Source organism: Daphnia pulicaria, chromosome 1 (assembly GCF_021234035.1).
Source record: "Daphnia pulicaria isolate SC F1-1A chromosome 1, SC_F0-13Bv2, whole genome shotgun sequence".
Lineage (NCBI taxonomy): Eukaryota > Metazoa > Arthropoda > Branchiopoda > Diplostraca > Daphniidae > Daphnia > Daphnia pulicaria.
The window spans coordinates 15,903,495-15,925,795 of record NC_060913.1 but is presented as its reverse complement, the minus strand read 5'-3'; the positions used below and the strand labels follow the sequence as shown (position 1 = coordinate 15,925,795).

At 42.8% G+C, this 22,301-nt stretch overlaps 1 protein-coding gene across 1 annotated transcript; it reads right to left on the bottom strand.

Moving 5' to 3' along the window:
* Positions 1-13,140: 13,140 nt before the first annotated feature.
* Positions 13,141-13,911, bottom strand: LOC124341471 (uncharacterized protein K02A2.6-like). Its single transcript, XM_046794560.1, has one exon. The coding sequence runs from the start codon at positions 13,909-13,911 to the stop codon at positions 13,141-13,143; it is 771 nt and encodes a 256-aa protein (XP_046650516.1).
* Between the last annotated feature and the right edge of the window lie 8,390 nt (positions 13,912-22,301).

Here is a 22,301-nt window from a genome sequence, read left to right as displayed (position 1 = left end):
CCTAGAAAAATAAACCATTCACAGGTATGAAGACGATGGCAGTTATAGTCAATAAAATTTGAACTCCTATACTACAATGAGAAAGGCGATAGTGAAAGGAATGATGATAAAAGCGAGTTCAGCGATTGCGAGGTTAAGACATAAATGGTCATGTTTCTCCGTTACTTAACTAGTAATGTTCAGTGTCAGCAATAAAAAAAAATAATATGGTAAGCAACAATTTTTTCCCTTGTAGGCCTACGTTGATTCCAATGTTCAGTTCTTAATTGATTACTAAATCTTTAAGGTTTCTTGATTCACATTTGAATCAATCGACAAACTGTAAACTGCATATAAAAATAACTACTTTTTTACACATTAATTATGTTTTCAGTTATGTTTTATTGATAGTTGATACTTAAACGCTAAAAGTGACATTGTAGGCTAAGATTATGATGAAAAATGCGATTTAAAAAATATTCATGATATTAATGATTAACATTATTAATGAAGACATTAAAGATATTTTTTTAAATTGCTAATAAAACGCAAAAATTTTGCTGTATGAGGTACATGGAATTATGACATGTAATTGATATTAAAGTCTGATGTCACTTTCTTATTTAAATAAATATGGGAAGAGGTAACAGCCAATTCATTAACGCAACATCAATTTGATATAAATAAGGCAACATGAAAAACAGTAAGTGAACATGAAATGAAGGTAAAATGAATATCTTGACGACATCTTTGTGCTATTTGGGAAGCTATGTCAGCTGACTTATATTTTGAATTTGGTTGTCATTAACTCATGACAGTTCTCCTAATTTGACGGATGTCTTCTTCTTGTTTTGTCGAAAGGCGTGTCACAAAACAAAACGAGTTATGTTGAGCAGCCGACACAATAATTGTCGTCATGGAAGCAGAATTTTCCAACCCTTTAACTAGGAAGTGTTTTTGTTGTTAGTTAGTTTGTTTTGTTAGTGTTGTTGTTAAAACTGGCAACCTTTATCAACTAGTACAATTTCCTCAATCTCGCATCTTTTTCTAGGGGGAATTACGAGTTCATAGACATTTTTTTCTTCAGGGACTTATGGAGCGTTGTCTCTTCTTCTTCTCATCATCCACGGTTGAAAATATTTCTTCCATTATAGACAACCTTTATAATATGCAGACTAATTTTAGACGGCCTTGTAACACAGAAACCAATTCTGTTGCAGTTCATAAAAACATTTTCTTCTGCTTCTTCCTTCGTCAAATTTTTCTCCAACTTATTTTCCTTCTGCTTCTCCCTATATTTCTTCTACTTCGGTCTTAACTGCCTTGATTACAGCGATAAGAAATTTATCTGGTGGTGTAGAGAGTCTCTCCAGTTTATTCTCCATTGCGAAGACTTTCCTACCCGGAAAATGGGAACGAATGTTATTCTTTATTTGTTGTCTTGTCTTGATGTTGGTATCCGTGCTGATCACGTTGTATAAAAGTGTTAAACGATCGATTTCTACATAAAAACAGAAATTCCTCTGCTTCTTCCTTCGTCAAATTCTTCCCCAACTTCTTTTCCCTCTGCTTCTCCCTATATTTCTTCTACTTCGGTCTTAACTGCCGTGATTATAGCGATAAAAAATTTATCCGGTGGTGTAGAGAGTCTCTTCAGTTTATTCTCAATTGCGAAGACTTTCCTACCCGGAAAATGGGGACGAATGTTGTTCCATATTTGTTGTCTTGTCTTGATGTTGGGATCCGTGCTGATCTCGTTGTATAAAAGTGTTAAACGATCGATCTCTACCTAAAAACAGAAATTCTTCTGCTTCTTCCTTCGTTAAATTCTTCTCCAACTTATTTTACTTCTGTTTCTCCCTATATTTCTTCTACTTCGGTCTTAACTGCCTTGATTACAACGATAAGAAATTTATCCGGTGGTTATACAGTAAAGAATTTTTGTCATTTCACCTTTGTCCATCCAATATTTTTCCGGTTCAACTTCATTTCATAAAACTGGCCCAATTGGAAAACATTGCGTTTCCAAGCTTTCAATTTCGTGGCCATTTGTTTTGGCTATAGCCTGAAAATCAATGAAGTTTTCAGGGTTGCAGTCCTTAGTTAGTTTCCTTAGCAGTTCAATTTCGGAAGAAAGGATTGTCCACCAATAATGGTTTGCCTAGGCATTGGTTTTCTGCAACTGACCTCCCCGGCAAGTGAGAATGAAGAGTACTGTAGACGTTGCCTTTGTTGAGGATCATACTGACCGTGCTGATTTTATTGTACATAAGACTCATCCGCTCACTTTCTTCCTAAAAAACAGAAATGACAGGAATTAGTTTATAGTACGAACAAAATTTCCAGGAGGCTCATGGGATTGAGGCAGGCTAGGCAGACGCACAGGATGGGCTGGACTCGTTCGTAGGCCCGAAGGCTGGCGAATCGCAGATTGAAGTTGAGCAAAAAGATCTCGGACAGGGTGACGGGCAGGACTTTGAACGAGGCGGATTTTATCATCAAATGGCTTTGCTCGATCAAATCCAGGGCTATTTTGGCATGGAGGAAATTGCCTCGAGACAGGCCGCTCAGGTGGGCGGCGAAACAGGCCACTTTACCCGTTTAAAGTGAGTAATAGCCCTATGTAAAAGGTTTAGACTTTTTATTTGGTTTGGTTTGGCACTATTGGGATTACTCAAAGAGACAGTGTGGCAAACTTTCGAGCAGAATGCAGACAAGCCGATTTAATATATGAATGATGTTTTTAATGCTGTTTTTAATGAAAACGAATAAGTTGTGACATGCTACTAGTAGAAGAATATAAGAAAAAAATTTGGATGTGGGAAACAAACAAAATATTCCCTAATTTTGTAATTGTATTTTGATGTGTCAACCGTTGGAGACTTGGAGTCATTAAGTCACTTAGGGTTTATGATTATTCCGGTTGTGTACTTAAATATTGTTTCATTCGGGCATTAATTCATTTTGAACTTTAATTTTAAGGTGTTGGCAAATTTATTTAAGACCAAACAAAAAATAGAGGTGCGATACGCTACCTTTTTCCTCAGACCTGTACACGCCCCGAATCTTCAAACTTTTTTCAGCTCTTGAACAGTAAAGATGTCAAGGCCAAGTGATTACTATGGTGGGCGATATTCGTGGGATCCACGGGCCGTAAATAGAGTAAGAAATCAGGAAAATCGTGATTTTGATCCTGGGTTTGAGGAATGGGATAGACTACCTCGTGGTCCATACGACGAATTCGTGTTTGTGGAAAGAGATCGTGCCCCATTTTGGGCCCAGCACGGTGCTGGCCCATCCTTTCACGTTCAACCTCGCGACCATTTCAAATGCCGTGAACGTCTTCCAAGTGTGAGATTCGATGCTCAGCAGCACGACGAAAGTTATGAGGATCGTTATTATCAGGATGGAGAGTTTAGGGAATTTTTGAATAGACAAGGCGGTTTCGATGAGGAAATTCACGAGAATCAAGTAGAGAAGCCTGGAACAGATCGATTGGGGAAACCAAGAGCAGGTTGGGGGGAGAAATCAAAAATGGTAGAGAAACCAAGAACGAAGCGAGTAGATCAAAGAAAGAAGAAGCGTAAAAGCATTGAGGAAGAAGAGGTTATTGAGGTAGAAGAAGACGTAAGTGATGAGGAGTCAGAGCAGGAGGAGGCTGAATCCCCTAAGCGTAGGTCAACGGATCTTTCTTGGTTGCCGAAATCATCGCAGAATAAAAAGCGGAAAGTCAAGGTAGTCCCTGAACAAGCATGCGAAGCTGGACCGTCCAATACAGGCTGGGCTAGGCCGCCTTATGCATGCTGTGCCGAACCGTCTAGTGCCACGAGTGGCTCCGATGAGCCAACTTTCGTTTCTCGAGAAATCACGGAAAAAATTAGTAATTGGATTGTACACGGTCTTTGGGCAGAAAATTCTAAGGCGATTTCCAAGAGATTTGATTTTGAGTTTGAGGACAAATCTTTCTCTATCAAACCCCCGAAGCTCGACAGCTTCATGTCGCGCCGAGCTAAAGACAGCAATCGCTCGAAAACAATTGGCGTGGTTGAAGAGGCACTTATAGCCACGCAGCTAAAGATCATGGATATAGCGCCACCTCTCATTTAAAGTTATACACCAAGATCTGTTCTCTCGGCGAAGGGAAAGTGGAAAATGAAGCTAAAAGTGTAGCACAGGCGATCCGGCGGCAATGGGAAAGAGACTTTCCTCACATTTCTCAGCGGAGAAGGCGTTCGGTGGTGTCGGTAGTGGATCCGGCGTTTGAATATCTCCTGTCCTTGCCCAGTGCTTATGTCCCTGGAAAAGAGGCCAAAGACCTTCTTTTCACGAACGCCTTTTTGCAATCGATGTTGAAAGATGCAACACAGGACGTCACCTTGGCCAACTCGGCGGCAGCAAAGGAGAAAGTGAGAGCGGGCATAAGGAAGACGAACCGTCCAAACCCGTCTACCAGGGTCTTAAGACCGATAAGATCGGAGGCACCGGGTTATTTTCCGGAAGAGAGGTGGAAGTCGGACAAAAGAAAGGAGCATACGACACCGGCAAATACTTGGTTGAGAGGCGGAGGAAGGAACGTGTCGTTCATTTCTTGCAATAACCCTAAGTCTAGCGTTAATTGCAAAGAGGGAAATGTTAGAGTAGGAGAGCAGATTTTGGATTTCGCAAGTAATTGGAGTAAAGTTACGGACGATGTTTGGGTCGATTGTGTGACGAGCGGGGTAAAATTTGAATTTTTGGAGCACCCAAAACAATTTCGAAAACCGTCGCCTGTTCCCATGTCGGCAGACATGTTAAAAAAATGTGACCTCGAAGTGAAGGAATTATTGAAGAAGAGAGCCGTTGTAGATGTAACGGGCACTAATTCTGAGGGATTCGTTTGCGCTCTCTTCGTCATTCCAAAAAAAGCGGGTGGTTTTCGGCCGATCGTAAATTTAAACCGTTAAACAAATTCATAAAGTACTAGCACTTTAAGATGGAGAATCTTGATTCGGCGCGTTACATTCTGAGAGAAGGAGAATTAGATTTGAAGGATGCTTATATGACCATTCCTGTACACCCATCCAATCAAAAATGTCTGCGTTTTGCGTGGAGGGGGCGGATTTAAGGGAGGGGAGGACTAATTTAATTGTCAGCATTCGATTTGAACCTGTGCCAAGGTTGTTCTATACAATTTTGAGGGTGGTGGTGGCCTACCTAAGAAAACACGGTATGCGCTTGATTATCTATCTCGATGATATTTTAATCATGAGCTCGTCAAAAGAGGGTGCGAAAGCGGATGTTAAAAAGGCGATCGAGTTGTTACAGAATCTAGGTTTCCTAATCAATTTTGAAAATTCGATAGTGAAGCCTAGCAAAATAATGGAATATTTGGGCCTTCTGATAAATTCTAATAATTCACCCTTTGCGCTGCCGGACAGAAAAGCGACAGAAGTTAAGACTAAATTCGACGCAGTGTTGGTAAAGGGGGTTATTTACTCAAGAGAAATAGCTTCGATAATGGGGAATTTCACTTGGGCGATCCCAACTATGCCCTTTGCGCAGGCTCATTTCAGAAGAATGCAGGCCTTTTTTATTAGTAAAGCCAGACGAACAAGTTTCAATCTTAACACCAAATGCCCTTTTTCGTTGAATACAAGGTGGGATCTGGAGTGGTGGTCCAGTAATCTTGCCTTGATCAGAGCGAAAGTGTTTTTTTTCCAAAGTTCCCAAGGTTTGGAATTTTTTCCGACGCTTCATTGACAGGATGGGGGCTTACTTTAATCACTTTAAAAAAGGGTTTCGTGGACCTTGCAGAATAGGCGAAGGCACATAAATGAGCTGGAGTTGATAGGGGGCGCTCTATGCAATTCAAGTGTTTACGGTGGAAGCAGGAAACATTGCGGTGCGGATTTATTTAGATAATATGACCGCAGTTGCGTACATCAACTACGGTGGCGGCACTAAGTCGGTGGAATTGACGAGGATTTGGCTGCTTTAAAGGAGTGGTGCGAGGGCCGGAATGTTGGCATTGAAGCAGTTTAACTTCAAGGCAGATTGAACATAATGGCGGATGAAGAGTCCCGCGTGGGACCGGATTCCGGGGACTGGAGGTTGAATCCAGCCGTGTTCGAATCCATCCAAGCGTTATAGCCATCCGAAGTGGATGGTTTTTCTTCGCGATGGAACGCTCAAGTGACGAATTTTATTTCTGGTGACCACAAACGTAGGCGATGATGGTGAATGCATTTGCGATTAATTGGAAGGATCTAGCAGGTTACGTCTTCACCCCCTTTTGCGCTAATTTTTAAATGTTTAGACAAAATTAGGCGAGAAAAAGCTGAAATCATTTTTGTTTGTCCTACGTGGACAGGCCAACCATTGTTCCCAGTCTTGCTAGAACTAGCATTCGACGTACCGATGATGTTCCGTCAAGACTCAAGAGCCGAGCCTTTTGTTGCCAGCTAGAAGAGACGCATCCGCTTTTGACGTCCAACGGCCTACACCTGGCCGCTTGGAGGTTGTCTGGCGACAACTAGGTAACAAGTGAATTTCGTCATCAGTGATCAGCCTTATCGTGGCCGGAAACAGAAAGGGAACTCTCGGCGCATACAACTCCACGTGCCGAAATTGGGATTATTTGTGTGTGCGAAAGAGTGCGGATCCCTTATCGACAACTCTAAAAAAACTTGCTTCAGTTTCTCACGGACTTGCATGCTTCGGGCAAGTCCTACAGCACAGTGAACGTTCATCGCTCGATGTTGTAAAAAACTTTGGGCCCAATGGATGGCGTGGCGATAGGAGAGCACCCCTGGTTGTCAGATTGATGAGGGGATTCTATCACCAAAATCCGGCGAAGCCTAGATATAACGAGATGTGGGACTCGGTGAAGGTGTCGGCGTTTATCGGGTTGTTAGGGGAAAACTGAAATTTATCATTGGAAGTTTTTACGAGCAAACTAGTCACTCTGATAGCACTAATCACCTGGAAGAGGGTGGCGGAAGTGACGGCTATCAGTTTTTAATCCATTAAATTTACGCAGGAAGGTGTAAAGTTTTCCTTGGACCGGCTGAGGAAGACCCAGGGGTGTGGACCGCTGAAATCTTTCGAGATGACGAGCAAGCCGGAGGAGAAATTATGCACAGTGAGCGCGTTGAGGGAATTTATAGAGCGAACAGGCCGGCGTCGGGGGGTCTAGATTGCTAATTGCTCTTGTTACACATAAACCAGTATCGTCTAATATACTGTGAGTCGTTGGATAAAATCCATGCTGAGAGAAGCGGGCGTCAATACGACTAATTTTGGGGCGCACTCCATGAGAAATACAGCAGCTTCCAGTGCGGTCGTCGAAGGCGCACCGATTGATGTGATTCTTCGAGCAGCGAGCTAGCCCATGAAGCATCATTCAACCGCTTGTATAATCGGGCTCCAGATCGGATTGTCGAGAAACAAGAATAAAAATTAAAACATATGCCGTAAGTGTGATGATACCACCATCTGGCAACACGGCACCCGTCGGCTCCATATATAGGAGAGGACTCCCTCCCCTCACTCTCAGTCTCTGTCTGCTCTCCACAGAGCAGTGGTCGTCCCAATACACTGTTACGAGCCGCAATCTCTCTCTCTCTTTATTCGACTTCATCACATGGCGCAGTTGGTGATCGTTTTCAGTGAAGGTACATTTATCGTGCAATTTATTGTGACAATTTATTGGCGTTAATTTCCCGACCAGAGTGTGTGTGAACTGCAGTTTTTGTGTTGTCGCGACAGTTTTTCGTCTCGACCGCATGGCTGCGCACGGCACTACCCAGTTGACTAGTAACTATTGTGTGGCCTAAAACTTTTGTCCGCCATTGTTTCGATTGGATCGGGTGAAGTGCATCCAAGTTTATCCAAGGCATCCGACTTTAACTTTTGGTTTGAGGTGAAGTTTTGGCTCATGTTGGCTTTATTCATGGTAGCGATCGTGATTTATCAGCCATTGAGTAAACGTTTGAACATTTTTTCGTCATGCTTTAGTCGGTCATTGTCATGGTAGCTATCGTGATCGATGGGCCACTAAGCGGTGCATTTTGAGTTCTTGTCTCCACGTTACAGTGTTATTCGTCAGCAACAAGCATCCCCTTTATTGTGTTTTCTCTCTCTCCAAGCTGGAGGGCGAGGAAAGTGGGCTTGACATTGGCTGGCTTTGGAGCAAACTCATCAACATGGCGGCGTTTAAACCGTACGGCAAACCTCCACCTTTCGACCTGGACGAATACAAGGATTCTTTCGAACTATGGCACAAGAAATGGACAATTTTTCTCAGCCTGTCGACGATTGATTCGGCACTGGCTGAAGGTCAGCGGGCCGTATACAAGGCTCACACGCTGTTATCGTGCCTGTCAACCGACACACTCCAAGCAGTTCTTTCCATGGGCCTAACCGACCCGCAGCTTGACAACCACACGGTCGTCATCGACCATCTCCGTGCTCGTTGCAATGCCGGCCGCAACCGCCACGTGTGGCGCCAACAGTTCGCGGCAAAGACACAAGGCGTGCAACAATCAGCAGATGATTGGTTGTGTGAATTGCGGGACTTAGCTCGGAAATGTGAATTCGCGACGGATTGTTGTGCGAATTGTGAAAAAACTCGCATTCTAGGCCAGCTTATATTTGGTGTCGAGAGTGATGAAGTGCGCGTAAAACTCCTCGAACAAGGTGCGACTTTATCGCTGGATCAGGCGCTAACAATCATCCGAACCGCAGAAGCATCGAGCAAGCAGTCCAAGAACTTAAAGACAGGTGACGCTGCGGCAATTCAAGGCGCAACTTCTACTTACAAGCGTTTCAAAGAAAAGTCCGGCAAGCCGCCAGCAGGTGGCAGCAGTTCAGCAGGCGCGAAATTCACGGGCTGCTGGAATTGCGGATCGAAGACACGCTGTAAGCCTTTGACGGCCTGTCCGGCCCAAGGGAAGGAGTGTAAAAAGTGCGGCCTACTGAACCATTACTTCAAAGTTTGCCGGAACAAAGCAGCAGCCAAGAAACAACAGGGCATTTACATTGACCCCTCCCCTCCGACAGTGGGGGCTTTAAACGCGAGTGATTTAGTGGAACTGGCAGTCAATCCGGAAAAATGGACATCATCTGTTGTGATCGATTTTCTCCCAGACACAGGCGCTGACCTCGACGCCATCCCAGAATCACTCTACAAGCGGAAGTTTAGCAAGGTGGCGCTGCAGAAAGGTGTACAACCAGTTACAGCAGTGGGGAGCCCGATCATCAGCATTGGTGTTTTCAGCGCGGTTATTGTGTGGACGACACGTGACAAAGTGTCCCGATCAGTGAACACCGCCATTCACGTGTTACGTGAACTAAAGCAGCCAGTGTTGTCCAAAAGGAGCCAGCAGATGATGGGAATGCTTCCAGCCGCCTATCCGCACACGTACGTTGGAATGGTGGCGAGCACGCCACCTACCGACTCTCAACGACAGGCCGATCTCAAAACTCTCATGAACGAATGCCCGCGGATTTTTGACGGAACATGCCACCAGATGTCGGGACCACCATGTCATTTCGAATTGGTGGAAAACGCGCGGCCAGTGGCAATACGAGGCTCACGCCCAGTGTCCGTCCCTTTGTTACCAAAAGTGAAAGCAGAGTTGGACAATCTTGAATCCGCTAACATTATCCGAAAAGTGGTAAAGCCGACGGCTTGGGTGCATCCTTTCTTAGTTCCGCTGAAGAAAAATGGCGACATCCGTCTGGTGATCGACTTTCGTGAGTTGAACAAGTGCATAATCAGGCCAAATTTTGAGACGGCCACACCGTTTCAAGCAGTGCGCACCATTCCGCCCGGAATGAAATTCTTCACCATCATTGACGCGCTAAAAGGTTATCATCAGGTACCGCTAGATGACGAGTCGATCGACCTGACAACTTTTTCTACTCCTTTCGGGCGATACCAGTACCTTCGTCTTCCCTTCGGCGTCTCACATGCAGGTGACGACTACTGCCGTCGTGTATCAGAAGTGTTTGATGATCTCCCGAATTGCAGACGCATCGTTGAAGATGTACTCGTCTTCTCCGCAACTTACGATGAGCACGTCGTAGCGGTACGAAGATTATTCCATCGAGCAGCAGCTCACAACGTTGCCATCAACACCGCCAAAATAGTGTTCGCTCAGCCCGCCGTTACTTTCGGTGGTTACGTCGTCGACGCTGATGGATTTCGACCGGACCCAGAGCTCACCCGAGCAATCCGCGATTTCCCAACACCTAGCTCGATTACAGACGTCCGTTCATTTTTTGGACTCTGTCAGCAAGTCGGCAACTTTTCCGACCAACTGGCCGCCGCATTAGATCCATTATCCCCGCTGCTCAAGATTGGCTACACGTGGGAATGGACAACTCAACATGAAGAGGCTTTCACGGCAGCAAGAACACTTTTATCTACCGTGCGTGATCTAGCGTTTTACGACCCAAAGCGCAAAACAAGCCTTCACGTTGATGCATCGCGGCTTAACGGACTCGGTTTTCTCTTAAAGCAGCTCGACGATTCCAAAGTGTGGCGTGTGGTGCAAGCAGGATCTCGTTTTCTTTCTAGCGCCGAGACACGTTATGCCATGATCGAACTCGAGTGTTTAAGTGCCGCTTGGGCCATGAATAAGTGTCGTCAGTTTCTTGAAGGACTTCCTTCGTTTGACTTAGTGACGGACCACAAACCATTAGTGCCCATACTGAACAGTTACTCTCTAGACAAACTAGACAACCCCCGTTTGCTTCGCTTACGCCTCAAGATGCAGCGCTATGCATTTGTTGCTCGTTGGGTCCCAGGAAAACAAAATTCCGACGCGGACGCCCTATCTCGAGCCCCGGTCGACAAAGCAACCACTAGTGATGAACTGGGTGAAGGACTACCATCATATCAGGGAAAAATCGCTCTGATGAGTCTCTCCGGAAATCAGCTGTCACAAGCTGATCCAAACCTCGACCCAGTGTTAGAAAAAATCAAGTGTGCTGCAGCCAACGATCCGGTTATGGTGAAACTGAGAAATCAAATCATCTCGGGTTTTCCTAACGACAAGTGTAACTTAGATAGTGATTTGCGTCCCTTTTGGAGTGTAAAAGAGCGTTTGGCAATCGATGACTCTGATGACATGATCGTAATGGGGCCTCGCATCGTTATTCCGCATTCCATTCGTGCTGACATTCTGCGTGATTTAGTGCAGATGCACCAAGGTGCGACAAAAACATGCCAACGAGCCCGTTTATCGGTATACTGGCCGAACATTGACAACGATATAGTGAACGCAACCAAACATTGTGAAACGTGTACCAAACATCTACCTTCACAACAACCAGAGCCATTTCGAGTGCGCCCACCAGCGACTCGTCCATTTGAACAAATCCATGCGGATCTCTGTGAATTAAATGGCCGCCATTTTTTAGTGATGGTTGACAAATTCAGTGGTTGGCCACATGTTGTTGCTTTTCGTGACAAAAAAACAACGGCACGCAACGTTATCGGCCATTGCCGCAGTTTCTTTTCTAACGTAGGAGCCCCAGTCACATTCTGGTCCGACAACGGGCCGCAGTTTGGTGCAGCGGAGTTCCAACGTTTTTTAACGGATTGGGGGATTACTTCTCTCACGTCTTCACCGTATTACGCTCAGTCCAATGGCCGGGCTGAAGCAGAAATCGACTCGATGAAGGCGCTCATCCGTGGATCGTGGACAGCTGGCGCATTCAACGAAGAAAAATTCGCCAAAAGTATCCTGCTTTTTCGAAATGCGCCGCGATCTGGTGGTGCAAGCCCAGCACAGTTGATTTTCAACCGCCCAATGCGTGACTGTCTGCCAGCACATCGCCGCTCATTCGCGCCAGAATGGCAAAAAGCAGCCGACGTACTCGAGAAACGTGCGAGACGGTCCAAGGAGCTACAAATAGCTCACTACAACAAACACACGCGACCGCTTGCTCCGTTTGTCGTCGGCAACCACGTCTTGATCCAACATCCCACCAGCAAGCTGTGGTGTACCCCCGGAGTTATCGTAGAAGTCGGCCATCATCGAGACTACCTCATCAAGACTCCAGCTGGACGGATTTTTCGGCGCAACCGGCGTTTTCTTCGCCCCCGCGTACCCGTATTTCCGACTACTACACCAGCCACTACACCAGCTACTACACCAGCCACTACACCAATCCAGCCGGAAGTCGTTCAGCCGCCTCAACCGGAACAAACCGAGCCACCGGTACAAGAGAATCCTGCTCCACCGGTGCAAGAAAATCCTGTTCCACCTGTTTTACGCCGTTCAACAAGAACAAAACAGCCGCGGCGTCACTTCTTCCCAGCCGAGTGGACGCAATAACACCCATCCCATTATCATGTTCACCCATTCATGGTTATGTGTGTATTGTGTATTGCGTGTTACCAGTTGTGTTTTCTTTAATATGTTAAAGAGCAAAGTTAACTATGTTGTGTTAGCTTTGCTCGTTGAAAGGGGCGTGTGATGATACCACCATCTGGCAACACGGCACCCGTCGGCTCCATATATAGGAGAGGACTCCCTCCCCTCACTCTCAGTCTCTGTCTGCTCTCCACAGAGCAGTGGTCGTCCCAATACACTGTTACGAGCCGCAATCTCTCTCTCTCTTTATTCGACTTCATCACAGTAAGCTTTAAAATCACCTTTCCAGGATCTAGCGAAATTAATTTCGTAACACAATTGTATCTTTATTGTGTTAGAAAATAAATGTAGCGACGACCCTAAGGGTTCGTCTCCCAAACCCGTGCCCTCCCTATCTGCATTTATATTACGTCATAATTTGAGAAATCTTCTTGTTGGGACATGCAGAGGCCAAAAGATGCGTGGACGTAAAACGGGGGCCGTTACTATTACTAGAGGAAGAGGTAGACATCCAAACTGAACGCGTGTCTTAGAAGCAGTTTACGGAGGAATTGGGCGCGAGACGGGTGACGGGCAGCCAAGCCGGCCTGAACGGGCAGCGTCACTTTAAGAAAGAACACGGCAACGGGCAACCGCTGTCAGTTTTTCTATTCGCTTGTTTTTTTATTCTCTTTCCTTTATTCTGTTGAATGTGACCACTAGATATTTTGGGTATGAGTATTTTTCCCCTGATCAAGTTAAATCAGGATTTTTCTCTGCTCTCATGGTTATGATTCTATCGTTTTTGGTTTTGTGTTTAGAAGCCGCCGTGAGGTACTTCATTTTTTCCACACATGGCCACTTGCTGTATTCGTCGACTAGAAGCAAATAATGAACCCCAGCAAACTGGAAGATATCCGCGGAGACCATCTGAAACGGATGAAATTAGAAGACGAACTGGAAATAAGGGCAAGGCTGGATGTTTGTGGCGGTTTTTCTGGCAGGTAGCACAACTGGCCACCATGTTGCCGATGTGGTCATCACAGCCATGCCAGAAAACAGACGATTTGGCCCGTCTCACCTTCTTCACTTTACCAAAATTGCCGAAGTGAATGCCTTCTATTGCTTCCCTTCGCAAGGACACTGGAACGACTAAAAGTTGTCCAAAGAGAATCAGACCGTCCACTTCACTAAGCGAATGACGGACATTCCAGAACGGACTAGCAGGGATGGAACAATGACTTTTTTTCTCGGGCCAGCCAGACAGGAGCAACTCTTTCACCAACTGCAGCGCCGGATCGTCCGCAGTGGCCTTAGCATAGCGGGATCGAGTATCACGCCGAGGAAAAATGTGATCCAGGACTGTATGTACTTGCTCCTGGCATCCCTCCGTGACGTTATCAGCAAACAGGGCTGGCATATGAGCTCTACTCAGAGTATCTGCAATAAATAGCTCCTTCCCAGGTTTGTAGACCAACCTGAAATCAAAACGTTGGAGCTGGAGTCGCATACGTTGGATCCGAGGAGAATAATCAGCCACTGCCTTATCCAAAAGCCCCATCAACGGCTTGTGATCAGACTCCACCATCGCCTGCCGACCATACACATATTGCCGGAACCGTAGCAGACCGAACTTTACTGCCAGTAGCTCCTTCTCGATTTAGCAGTAGCTTTGTTGAGTCGGGGTAAGCGACGTTGACGAATAAGCCAACGGCTGGCCGTCTTGAAGGAAAGCCGCACCAATTCCTGTTGGTAAAGCGTCCACCAACAACACCACTGGAACTTCAAAGTCAAACCTGCGCAGGGTGGGCAACGAAGACATAATTTCTTTCAATTTAGCCAACGCAGCCCTTTGCGGCTCCTCCCAGACCCATGCAGACGACTCTTTCAGTAAATCTCGCAGGGTACGAGTAACGCCGGCCAGGTTGTTACAAAATTTGTCCAAATACGTGGCTATTTCCAGAAGACGGACCAAATCAGCTTTGCCACTAGGCTCCGGCATATTGACGATTGCCTCCACCTTGGATGGGTCAACTTTGACCACGCCCTCGCCGATGATGTGGCCAAGACACAGCACCTCCTTTAAGAAAAATTTACACTTTTCGAGCTAGAACTTGAGGTTGTGTTGCGACACCAAACAAGCACTTGACGTAAATTGAAATGAAGCTCTTCCGTGGTTTCGCAGGGGACCAAAAAGTCGTCAAAGTAAATCAAAAAACCCGAAAGGTCACCAAACAACTCCGAAATAGTTTGTAGATACACTTCCGGTGCCGACTTTATCCCAAACGGCATCCGAATAAAACGAAAGCATCCTTGAGCGTTGCCATAGTGCACAAGTATGAAGACTCTTATGAAAGCGGAATTTGATAACATCCCGACGCCGCGTCAAGACTACAAAAGAACTTCGCCTTGCCAATTTTAGCAAACAGTTCTTCGACCGTCGGGACCGCAAAATGTTTTCGGAGGATTGCTTTGTTGAGATTGGCAGGATCCAGAACGAGTCTGACGTCACCATCCGGCTTGCTCATCACCAACAGAAGGCTCACCCAGCCCGTAGGCTCTGTGACTGGAACAATAATACCGTCAGTCTCCATTTGAACCAGTTTGGTGTACACTAGCTCCTTAAGGCTGAATGGAAGTCTTCAGGCTGCCGAATCTACGGGATCCACAGCATTATCACCCGTGGCCAACCGTATGTGATGTTCAGCCGGAAGTTTACCCAGGCCCGTCAACACGCCCAAAAACTCCGTTACAACGGCTGGCATCGGCGGAAGTGGATCAACTTCCATGGAATGAACACGCCATATCAAGTTGAGTCTATGGCAAGATGGAAGTCCCAGGATGGATGACTGGCCTGGCTCATCAAACACCGCAAAAAAACCGCTATATGCACCACACCACGAATCACCACTTTCGCTGTGTGGAGGCCGAGAACTGTTAAATATTCATGTTTTGCCCCATGCCGGTGCAGACGTGGTCCAGGACGGAGACGTTGTCGCCGTGTTGGCAACTGATGAAACACTTCGCTGGGCAGAACGTTGCGAGAAGCCCCCGAGCCCAGCTTAAACTTGACGCTGACGTCGTCCACCTTCAATGTCTCACTCCACTCATTCTTCTCTAACGACGAGTATTGTTCATGTCGGAGCTCGTTAAAAACATATTCTTCGACTAACCACTCTCCTCCTTCACCGCCCGACTCCCCTTCCAACGAATAAAGCTGCATTTTTGTACCTTTTTGAGCAGGCCTCACACCAACACGAGATGACTCCGACGTTGTTGACCCTCGAGGAAAATTCTGCTGCCGACCCGGCTGAGTATTGGGGAAGCGCCAAGAATAGTGACCAGTTACTCCACACTGAAAACAAGTGATGTGATTGGCCAAACATGCCTTTAGCGTGACGGCGTCTAACCCCCGAACAATCAATCATCTTCTGGCCGCACCACTACTGCCGACCCCCTGCGGAACTCCACCACGACTTTTTCGGCCATGCTTGTCGACTACCCAATTCATCGAATCCTCCTGTCAGAAAACAGTAAGATCAGAACTCATCTGTGTAAGCTGGGCAGGTGAAGCTTCACATGACCGGACGATATGGCAAGGTCTAGCGTTTTTTCAAAGAGAAACTTTTCCCGCCATTTGCGAGTCTCCTACTCCCAACACCACTTGATCACGTAGCACTGACTCAACTGATGTGCCATAGTTATAGCCTTTTTTCATGCCTCTTAGGTACACTATCAAAGAGTCAAACGATTCGCCTGGCAGCTGATGACGACGTAAAAACTTGAATCTCTCGAAGACCTCGCTTTTAAAGGGCTCGAAATGGTCACCAAAGTTGTCCAGCACTGGCTTTATCTTCTTGTCATCGCCTGTCGTGGCAAACACCAACGTGTCAAAAATTTTCAGGGCCTCAGCCCCAAGAAGCGTTATTAAAACACCCACCAGAATTTTCTCTTCCTTCTCATCCTTGCGAGTGACCAGAATATAATACTCAAACTGGCGTCTCCACAACTTCCACTCGACGGCAAGTTTAGCCAAAGAGAACGAAAACGGCTCAGGGGCCCTAAAAGAGGCCGCCAGAGTGAACAAAAGTACTAAACGCCAAACTGAAGACGAAAAACACACTTGCAACCACGTTAGCAAATGCTCGTGCTGCTTGTGTTTTCATGTTAGGAAGCTCATTCTAGTGGTATTTTTTGGTTAATTCATTTCGTTCCGTCCCTTCGTTCCCTTTGTTTTCTGAAAGCAATACATGTTAATTTACTGTTGGGGTTACTCCTTAGTGTAAGGTGTTTTCACTGATAGTGAATTGAATTAATGTTTCAAATTTATTCATAATGAACTTGATTACCGCTCGAATGTGAATATTAAAAGCGAATTGGCCAAAGCTATTAAAACTCTTGGAGCAATCAAAAGATGAACGATGTGGTGTGTAACGAAAAAGGACAGGAATTATCAAATCACTCGAGTGTGCATTTAGATGTAGGCTACATATTTTCAAAATTCTTTGGTTGACACAGAGGAATCTAATCTATGGAAATATCTATATAGCAATATAGAAAATGATGTAATATGAATATTTATTGTAGAACGGAGACGTGCTTGATCACTATATTTGCTGTCGTGAGAAATGTGAAATGTAAAGCAGCCTTGTCCATACCTGCATAAAAGATAACATTAGTTTAGGAAATAAACCCAGGTAAAGCAAAAAAATATAATACTAGGACTACTATAAATGTCCTGTGGTTTTTCACTCGATTAATTATACGAATTCCCAGTTGACAAATTATGAAAAGAGCATTGCATGAATATGTCCCCGGCAACACTAAGAGATATTCTGTAGCTAGAACTAAAAATTGCAATTCTTTAAAAAGACATGTACAGAGCTGTGTTGAAGGAAGCAAAGAGTTTTAATTCGTTAAGTTGATAATAACAATGTTGACAACTGGAAAATCACAATTCAATATAATCACAATGGATGATTCAAAAAGTTGGTCCACAATTACCAGAATATATGATGCTAACACATGAAATGAAGGGAATTTTACCGATCAAATGGCACACCAATTACCTTGCCAGGTACTATTTTTTTTATATATATGTGACGAACTTTGTCTGAAATTTACATTATAACAGGTTCTTTGGAATCCCCGATGGACAAAAGGACTTGGATTAACTGGGGGAGAGGAGCATGAACAAGTATTCTCAGAGTTGTATCGTTATGCCTATGTTCTCAAGTATATGTCAACAATTAGTAAGATAGCTTAAACGAAATTATATAATGATACTTCTAATTTGTGTAACTGTACATTATTTAGACAGATCCGGTTTCCTAACATTAGCCATTCTCTATTGGAACTGGAATAAAATTCATACAATGCCATTCCTCTTACGCAAAAAATTGGAGAGGGTGAGTAAATATTTAATGTAATTATCAATATTTACAGATACATTTATGTATATAGGCTAGAAAGGAAATAAGAGAAAGCAATGTAAAACTTGATGAACTGTTGCAATAAAAAAACATAAAATATTCTTATCTCCCATTGATTTATAATGAGCTTGAGAGAAAAGCTAAAGAAACTATTAACCAACGAAGAACTAGGAATACTCCTGTTGACAAATTAAGATGCTGGAAGGTTTTTATGTTCAACTGGAAACAGTTGCCATAAAAATACCTAAAGAAGCAGGTAATTTATTCTCAAGTATGCCGGAATTTCTTGTCTTTAAACAAAACTTTTACATATTCAGAAAACTTGAAGAATCGGACTAAGATGAGGCGAATTTTAACTGAAACTAAGAAAAAAGCTCTAGAAACGATAGAACTTCTAAATTCAAAGAATGAAGACCTGGAAATCTATTACGAGAATTGCAATAAAGGGGTTTTTCCTTTGGAAGCAGCTATAAATGAAAACGATACTCAGTTTCCAACACGTAAACGTATAATAAGCATAATTTATTCATACAATAATTAAATTAATTATTTTTACAGTTTCCTATGCCGATAAATATCACGTTGTTGATTGTTGGATGCTCTTGCAAAGAGCGAACGAGGAAGTTATACTGACCAAGAACGAAATGATCAGCTACGTTCGATTTCTAACTGAGAAACGTTCATCATTGAAACAACCAGCACATTCCAAAGAAGAGGAAAAAGCATTTGGAAAAGGAAAAAAAGCCATGGCACATTCAGAAATTGAACGGATTAATTCACAAATTCAACTGTCTCTCGAAATATTTAATTTTAATTGTAACAACGATTTTTCTAATTTCACATGTGTTACTGATTCAAACTATGACACAGAATTGGAATTTGAAACTTCTGAGGAAGAAACTGAAAATTCTACCACTGAACTTTATATTCTTCTAGTGAAGAACACGAAAATCGGTTTAGTGACTGATGATCATTAAAATATACTTTTCTGAGGATAAATTTGATTTCAAATCTAAAAACGAAATAAATTTATGTAACAAATAAATTAATATTTACTGTATTAGAATAAAATTAAGTATGGGAGAGATAAGGAGATGGCTTACTCTTTGTTAAGTCAAGCAGTCGACATTTTTCCCCTCCCCCTCCCTAGAAGATGAATTCGACTGCACTGCTCCTTTCGGCGAGCTCCGGAAGCATTTCCCAGTAGTTTCCCCCATTCACGTTTAAAACCATCCTGACTGCTGGACTTTACACAGAGTGGCCCATCTCCTCATCTCTGAATTTACGGAAATAGTTGATTATTGATTATTATTGATTTTCATTCAATTCTATTGCAAAATTATGAAATATTAAATAATTAAACAGGTTTAGTAGTGAGCCGGTAGTTAGTAGTACACGGCACTTATGGGCGATCCCTTTCTCAAAATGTGATAATTTTGTAAAAGAATTGGATGAAAATCAATGTTCTTATAGGTTTCAAGAACACAAATAAAGCTCACGAATGAAAATTAGAATTTTTCTATCCTAACCACCCTTTTTTTCTTCACATTAAAATAATTTTTTCATTCGTTTTTTCTAAATAGTTTAGTCACAGGATCATTTGTCCAATGCTGGACAACATAACCCCGCGTCCTCCCCTATTTTGTAAACACATTTTATATTTTATTTACAAAATTTCTGGTTTTGAATTTTGTTGCCTCCTTTTACCGCTCGGTGTCCGGATCCGATTCTGTAAATTTCTCTAATAGATAGCTTGTCGGTTTTTCTTTTTTTTTAACTGCCTCGAAGAATCACAAATGTGTTCTTTTCCCTGCTTTGACAACCAAAATTCTATAGCTAATCATTAGATATTTATTTCCATTGATTTCCAATTTCATCTCCTTTAAAAATTACGATTAAACCACCTACCGAAGAATAAGCGAAGAAAATTTCCGCGATTTGGAGCAAGAAAAGGGAATTTTTACATGTAGTTCTATAATTGACCGCTAGATGGCGTTGTGCGAAAAAATTTCCCTTGGCTCCGCCGAGAGTAGGTCGCAGGTTTTCGCTCTCTCGCCCTCTCTTGTCAGAAGTCGCTTGCCCGCATCACGGCAGGTTGGACTGCTCCCTCTCTCAGTTTCTCTCTCCCTCTTAATGATTTACTCCTGTGACTACTTTTTTAAACTGTTTTCTCTCTTCAATACAAGATAGAACAGAGTCGTTATTTCTCGACATTTCGGTTAACAAATATGCGTCCATATTTAGAGGCAAATTTCAGCATGTAGTAAACGGTCACTTTTTCATCATAGCCTTTCAAAAACACAAATTTTCCGTTAACGTTCTCTGTTGTCTTCGACAATAGAATAAGAAAAATAAGAAAACTTCGACAAAAGAAAACCAAAGTATAACCAAAGTTACACTTTAGAATTAGATTACAGCGGAATTTTAAAAGCTTTACTTACCGCTGTCGCTGTCGTTCTAATATTCTTTTTGTTGCGACATTACGTTTGACTTACTCATTACATTTTGCAGTAATTCTGTAAATTTCATCTTCCTTTTTTTTATCTTCCATTTCCTAACTTTACTATGGTAGAGCCTGATCCCCACGTTACTTCCTTTAAGTTTGGCAAAATTGTTTTTGTTTTTATATTACAATATTTATATTACAAACCTGCTATCTAATGGTAGCCAAGCTTCTTGCAATTTTACATTTAAGAATTACAGACGCCTTAAAACCGCCCGCCGCCTGGCCGTTAACTCATTACCAATAAGTTTCCTTTTATTCGTCAACTGGGAACTGGGCTGCTCTTCCTCTAAGGCAGCATTAGTCTCTTCTTTCATTTGAACACGAGATTGAGTTTCCTTTAGACTGTACACAATAGAATAATAAAATCGCCGTCGCTGTCGTTCTAATATTCTTTTTGTTGCGGCATTACGTTTGACTAACTCATTATATTTTTCAATAATTCTGTAAATTTCATCTTCTTTTTTTTTTAACTTCCATTTCCTAACTGCACTAGGGTAGAGCCTGATCCCCACGTTACTTCCTTTAAGTTTGGCAAAATTGTTTTTGTTTTTCATTACAAACCTGCTATTTAATGGTAGCCAAGCTTCTTGCAATTTTACATTTAAGAATTACAAACACTCTTGTCAGAATTCGCTTGCCCGCATCACGGCAGGTTGCACTGCTCTCTCTCGCAGTTTCTCTCTCCCTCTTAATTATTTACTCCTGTTACTACTTTTTCAAACTGTATTCTCTCTTCAATACAAGATAGAAACAGAGTCGTTATTTCTCGACATTTTGGTTAACAAATATTTTGATAAATAAATATTATAATAATAGAAATTATGCAAATGTTACAAATTACAGGAACATGGAAACATGGACCTTGGATTTGCAGCGTGGCTGGCACCAATATTGAAGCCAGCGGGAAGAATGTTGATATGGGTTTGAGTCGTATTCCCCTAGCAATGGGACGATTTCTCGTCCTCAAATTTTTCTGGAAACCAGTACTCCGTAGCAACAGCCAATTTTTTGTCAACCATTAGACTGGCGAGCGACTGATCTTTATGATCATGCAAACGTACAGTATTTTGTATACCATTACCCTCTGTAATAACACAATTCCAGACACAATTTTTCACATTCGTCTGTAAAAAAACACATCGCCTCGTCGTCACTCCATTGACGCCTATGGTTGCTACGGTCGTACGTGGCAATTAACACAGAAAAAATAAATTTGGCACAATCAGTTGCATCGGCTGCTCCTGCACCTCCTCATAGAAAGTTATGTGTGGAAATTGCCGTCCGCAAACGAAATCGTAAATGTGGATTACTTTCACTAACATCTTTAATTGCTGGTATAAAACATCTGGTTGGAAAAAAAACATATAATGTAATACATATAAAAAACAGGGAAATGCTAATTATTAAAAATAATTGTAAAAAATGAATTGAAAATGAAAAAATTTTAATTTTAATAAGTAAAAAATGAAATACTACATCGGAACAAAATTCTTTCAACAATCGAAAACAAATTTAACAGAACGTATTAAAATTGCAGCACGTTACCAAATTTTACCTTATATTACCTTTTCGAAATTTTATTCGGTATTTTTCTGTGTCATTCTTTGTAAAAACGAAATGAAAGAGTTACAAAATTAATCGGGAAATCAATATCTTGAATACATTAATTTACTGCTGTTCCAACGTTAATCCAAAGTAAAACCTCGATCTCGCCCGTATCTTCTCTAACCATGTGGGATATACAATTTAATTTTGGTTAATTTTTTTCTATTGTACCAACAAATGTGATCTGAATTACATAAAATAAATACAAAGGAAATTAGTATTACAAAAAATGATATACATGGAAACATCGTACTAGATTCGCTTCAATGTCTTCGACGTAAATTTTTCCATTGCAAGACTGTAGAATATCTTGTATATTAACTGGCATCATTCTAATGGAATTTGTTGTTTGGATTGAGATGGGAAGATACGACAAGAGATACAGAATATCAACTGTTGCTGTTTTGAGAACAACTTTAAAAAGCAAAGGAAAAC

Excerpts from the sequence above, each read along its gene's own strand:
- LOC124341471 (XM_046794560.1), bottom strand. The coding sequence starts at position 13,911 with ATGGTGGAGTCTGATCACAAGCCGTTGATGGGGCTTTTGGATAAGGCA.